This window comes from Chenopodium album, chromosome 17 (assembly GCF_948465745.1).
Source record: "Chenopodium album chromosome 17, dcCheAlbu1.1, whole genome shotgun sequence".
Taxonomy (NCBI): domain Eukaryota; kingdom Viridiplantae; phylum Streptophyta; class Magnoliopsida; order Caryophyllales; family Amaranthaceae; genus Chenopodium; species Chenopodium album.
Genome location: NC_137850.1, coordinates 47,074,091 through 47,078,718, shown reverse-complemented (window position 1 = coordinate 47,078,718; position 4,628 = coordinate 47,074,091). Strand labels below are relative to the sequence as shown.

General features: G+C 37.2%; 1 protein-coding gene across 1 annotated transcript; it reads left to right on the top strand.

Moving 5' to 3' along the window:
- The first annotated feature begins 320 nt into the window (after positions 1–320).
- LOC145588274 (uncharacterized) lies at positions 321–4,265 on the top strand. Its single transcript, XM_081644917.1, has 2 exons — positions 321–1,645; positions 3,722–4,265. The coding sequence occupies exon 1, from the start codon at positions 416–418 to the stop codon at positions 1,619–1,621; it is 1,206 nt and encodes a 401-aa protein (XP_081501043.1). The 5' UTR covers positions 321–415; the 3' UTR covers positions 1,622–1,645; positions 3,722–4,265.
- The last annotated feature ends 363 nt before the right edge of the window (positions 4,266–4,628 follow it).

Here is a 4,628-nt window from a genome sequence, read left to right as displayed (position 1 = left end):
AGAATTGGGTCAATCACGTTTATTAGAAGTGGACAATAGAGTGGCTGTACCAGCCAATATACACGGTTACGGTTATCCCAAACTGCGTTCTGGAAAAAGTGGCCTACTTGAGGGCACTCTTGTGTTTTAACCTCACTAGTGATTTCCCGACTAATGTACTTCGAACTTGCTTCCGTTGACTTGATTAATTAAGCTCCCCCCTTGGGGTTTTTCAAAAAAAAAAAAAAGAAATTGATTATGGTCATTGACTCAAACGGGCATCAAATGACTAATATACCCTCGTAAACTCAAAATCCCTAAAGTTCTAAACCCTCCAAAACCCTCGTCTCTCGCACTCTCACAGCTCCCCAGTTCTCTTATCCATCACTCGATTTTTCCCAAAGAATTTCTGCAAGTTTTCGAATTAGAGATTAAGATGAGATCTTTAAGAGGTAAAGCTTCGAACCTTGCTGTTATTTCCAAGTATTTTAATTCAAATGGGTCTGTTTTTCCCTTATTATTGAGATTGCAATTGTTTAGTTCAACAATGGATGGTCATAATTTTAATGGGCGGTTCAGAAATTATAGTTATAATAGTCGTAGAAATGATGATTATGTTGATGATGGTGATAAGAAGTTTTCTGGGAAGAATAGAGGAGATTATAATGCACCCCAGAAAAATTTTAGGTCTTCAGGAGGTGATAGACAACAAATGCCTCAATTTAATGGAAAAACTGATTACCCAGATCGTAATTATAGGCGTCAAGGAAGAAATGATGGGTTTAAAAATCCCTTTAATTTTGATGAAGGAAGTGGGGCTGGAGGGGTTGATTTGGGTGGGGATCAAGAGGGTAGGAAGAACTATCAGCCATCAGTTAGCGAGCTCTTGGATAGGCAGGGACCGGCAAAAGGCGAGGAAAGGGTTAGGAAAGAAGGGGGAGAGAGTGAATTTCTTGACAAGTTTAAGCTTGGTGATGTAAGTAAGGTGGAAGAGAAATCTGATGAGGTAGAGGAAGAGGCCAAGGCGAAGGAGGATTCCGAGGTGCAGCCTCAGGAAGAGAATATGGTGGCGCCTAAGAAAGCTGATGAGATTTTTAAGAAAATGAAACAAAGTGGTCTGATTCCTAATGCTGTGGCAATGCTTGATGGGCTTTGTAAGGATGGTTTGGTCCATGAAGCTATGAAGCTTTTTGGGATGATGCGCGAGAAGGGTTCAATGCCGGAGGTTGTTGTGTATACGGCTGTGGTTGAAGGGTTTTGCCAGGCGCAGAACTTTGATGATGCTAAGAGGATTTTCAGGAAAATGCAGAACAATGGGATTGTACCGAATGCATTTAGTTATACTGTTTTGATCAGAGGTCTTTGCAAGGGGAAGAGATTGGACGATGCTGTTGAATTTTGTGTGGAAATGCTGGAAAATGGTCATTCTCCAAATGTGACTACATTCACTGAGCTGGTTCTTGAGTTTTGTAAGGAGAAAGGAGTTGAAGAAGCACAAAATATTATCCTTACATTGAAACAAAAGGGATTTCTTTTGGATGAGAAGGCAGTTAGAACCTATTTGGACAAGAATGGTCCAACATCCCCTCTGGTATGGGAAGCAATCTTTGGGCCTAAGAAGACCACACAGAGGCCAGTCTAAGCTTCCCATGCCAAAAGATGATCTGTAAGCATGCCTGTGAAGTTTTTTTATTTGTTTCTCTATCCTTATGGTAGCTTGTAGAAGAGTTGTTGGTTAGACTAAGTGTTTCAACATTGTCACTCTTTCAGTAGTTGTCAAAAATCATTAATCCTATGAAATACTACGTATTTTGTTCTATTATATTTAACAACTAACTTTATTTTATCAATAAAAAGAGCTTTTTATATAGTCATTCTGGTTCTCTAACTACCTCCCTCTCTCCCCACTCCCCCATTCAAAAAAACAAAAAAAAAAATGTTATTGATCCAATAACTATGATAAACAGTTATACCAAGCTTCTTTATACGAAGTATCATTAATTTGGTTTATGAACAATGAGCGTACAAGGTTGAGTGTATCAGTGTATGTACACCATTGAAAATTAAGTGCCAAAAATCTAAAAAGTACCTCTAAAACCAAATCTACAGCAAAAGTAACTAAGGGATCAGGTTACCAGGACATTGTATATGGTTATCTGCTTAATTATGAGACTTCTATTATGACGGGGCTGCATGTCTAGCACACCATCTGAATGTAAGACTAGTTTGGTGGCAATGTAATTTGTATTTGACCCTGATCTTCCTTAGACCTGTTTTTGTGATTTCTTCTCTTTTTTATGGAGTGAATTTTTTCATTTCTGCTTGGAGCTATGTTATTTCAGGACAAATGCGAGTTGAATTCTTTTGAACAGCAATCATATTATAATGACTGGCCTTTGAGGCATATTAAAAAAAGAACTCAAGCATTTAGCATGATTCTGGCCATTGTGTACTTTCAGGCTGTTGAAAAAAAAGTGCTATCAAGTTCACTTAATTGCCTAGTTAATGTACTCTGATGGAGAAAATTGCAACAGAGAATCTCATTCATTGACAGAAAACATCATGCCTTGTGAGTGCTTGGTCCATATCATTTCAAATGGGTGCTCTTCTAGCTACATTCCTGGGAAAAAAACACCAATAAGAAAACTTATAATATCTCATTCTCTGATTTCATAGTACGGTTTGCTGCATATTAAATGCTTGTAATCTTTGGTTTCCCCAGTATTGTGAGTTTTAATCTTTGAAGCTGAAAATGTTTCCATGGATGTGTTTGAGTTAACACTGCTGATGATATTCTTGCTTGAGAAATACTTTGACTTGTGTGCAATGAATGAGTTGCCCTGGTGTCAGTGTGATGATGTTGCTCTATTTCTTTTGGTGTGAATTGGCAAGAAATTAGGTGTGATTAGAAGTCATGTAAATCTGACAGGATTTTACTGAGTTAATCTGGATTCTTAACTTAATGGTTAATGTGTAGTTCTAGATTCATGGATATATATTTGTGACGATTTGTCTAAATCTTCAAATTATCAAACCTATGACAGTATGACCCATAAAACCCTTATAGTTTCTTTAACTGGTCTCTTGTAGATCCTTTATCTCATAACTGGCTGGTCTTCATAAGGAGGAAACATTGTGAGGGGCACTAAGTTTAACTTGAAACAAAGAGCCAATCATGTGTGATCCTTGGCTTCCACTTAACATTCTTATTTTAATTGTTTACTTGTTCAGAAATTCAATATTATTTGTGTAGAATGATGCACTGGAATATGACTGATAAGCATTTAGATTGTTGTAATGAACATCTAGGCCAAGTCTTTAAATTATTCTAATGAAGTCAGAGTTTATGTTTTCCTTCTAGTTTATCTGAGTCATAGTTTCAGCCTCATTGTTTATCGTAGTTCTACTATATAGATTTGATTGCTTGAATGAATGTGTCATTTCTTTGTTAATTAATCCTTATATCATTTAGCTACTTTCTTCTATTGATGCCCAGACGCATTGGCTAGGATACCACTAGATGTAGCTCAAGACAAACACCTTATTTTTCTGCTTCAATAAAATTTGACTGCATGTCTGAAAATCTTCTTTTCCAATATTTCCAAAGTGAAAATGAATGCTACATTGCACAATAGCATGTAAAGTCGACTCAATAATTGACTTTTTCCCCTTCCGGTGAATATAATTTAGTCGATGTGCAGGCTTGGACTCTGTCTGAATTTTTTTTGGTTGCTTACTGCAGGTTCAAGATTTGCCTTTCAACTAATTTCAACTCACTTGGTTATGCGATGACTCGGGTAATTGTCTCTTCCCTATTGCTCTTCTAGCTTACATGTACTGTACCCACATTTTTTGCAACTAATGAATGAAATACGAGTCTATTCTGGATTTAGAAAGGCAGGAGAAAGAAACGGGTTTTCCGTTATGAATACTCTGTTAATTTTTGAGATGTGAAGTGCACGTGGTCCGCCATTACTGGAGAGATGCATCATTTATTTAAGGGATGTTTGAAACGAGAAGGCATCCTATTAATTTAGGCTCTCACACCCATCTGTCTAGGAATTTTTTAAGACTGCAGAAGATCTTTGTGATTTGGTCGGTCTTTATTTTAAGGCATCCTTATAGTTTAAGTTAGCCTCAAGTTGAAGGAAAATGGTATTATTTTTCCAAGGGGTCGTGGCTGGGTGGTTTTATGCTCAGGTCTCTCAATTTAATGAATGAACATTAGTATTATTCCTAAGGTGTTACCACCCATTAATATTAGTTTATCCCTAATGATTCTCCAAGATATTAGTATACTTTAATCAGCTGTTAGCGCAGAGATAGTGACTTTTGTATTGAAGTAGGCACGTCCATAATTAGCGTGCGAAAGTACCATAATTTATGTTAACAACTAACTTGTAGATTCCCTATCACAATGGCAGCAGAAATTCTTTAACCCGCTGACTGTATGGATGACGCATTGACGCAGTTCATCCATTTAATCACCTGACCCTCAGAACTCCCCCCTGCCAAAGAAGGAGTAATTAGGAAGGTCAAGAGAGAATAGAAGTCATCACCACGTTTACTAGTCACCCTTGTTTTTTAATTCTGCCGTTTTAGCTGCCCTGTTTACTTGGTTATAATTTTGAATTTTCTTTTATTACTGG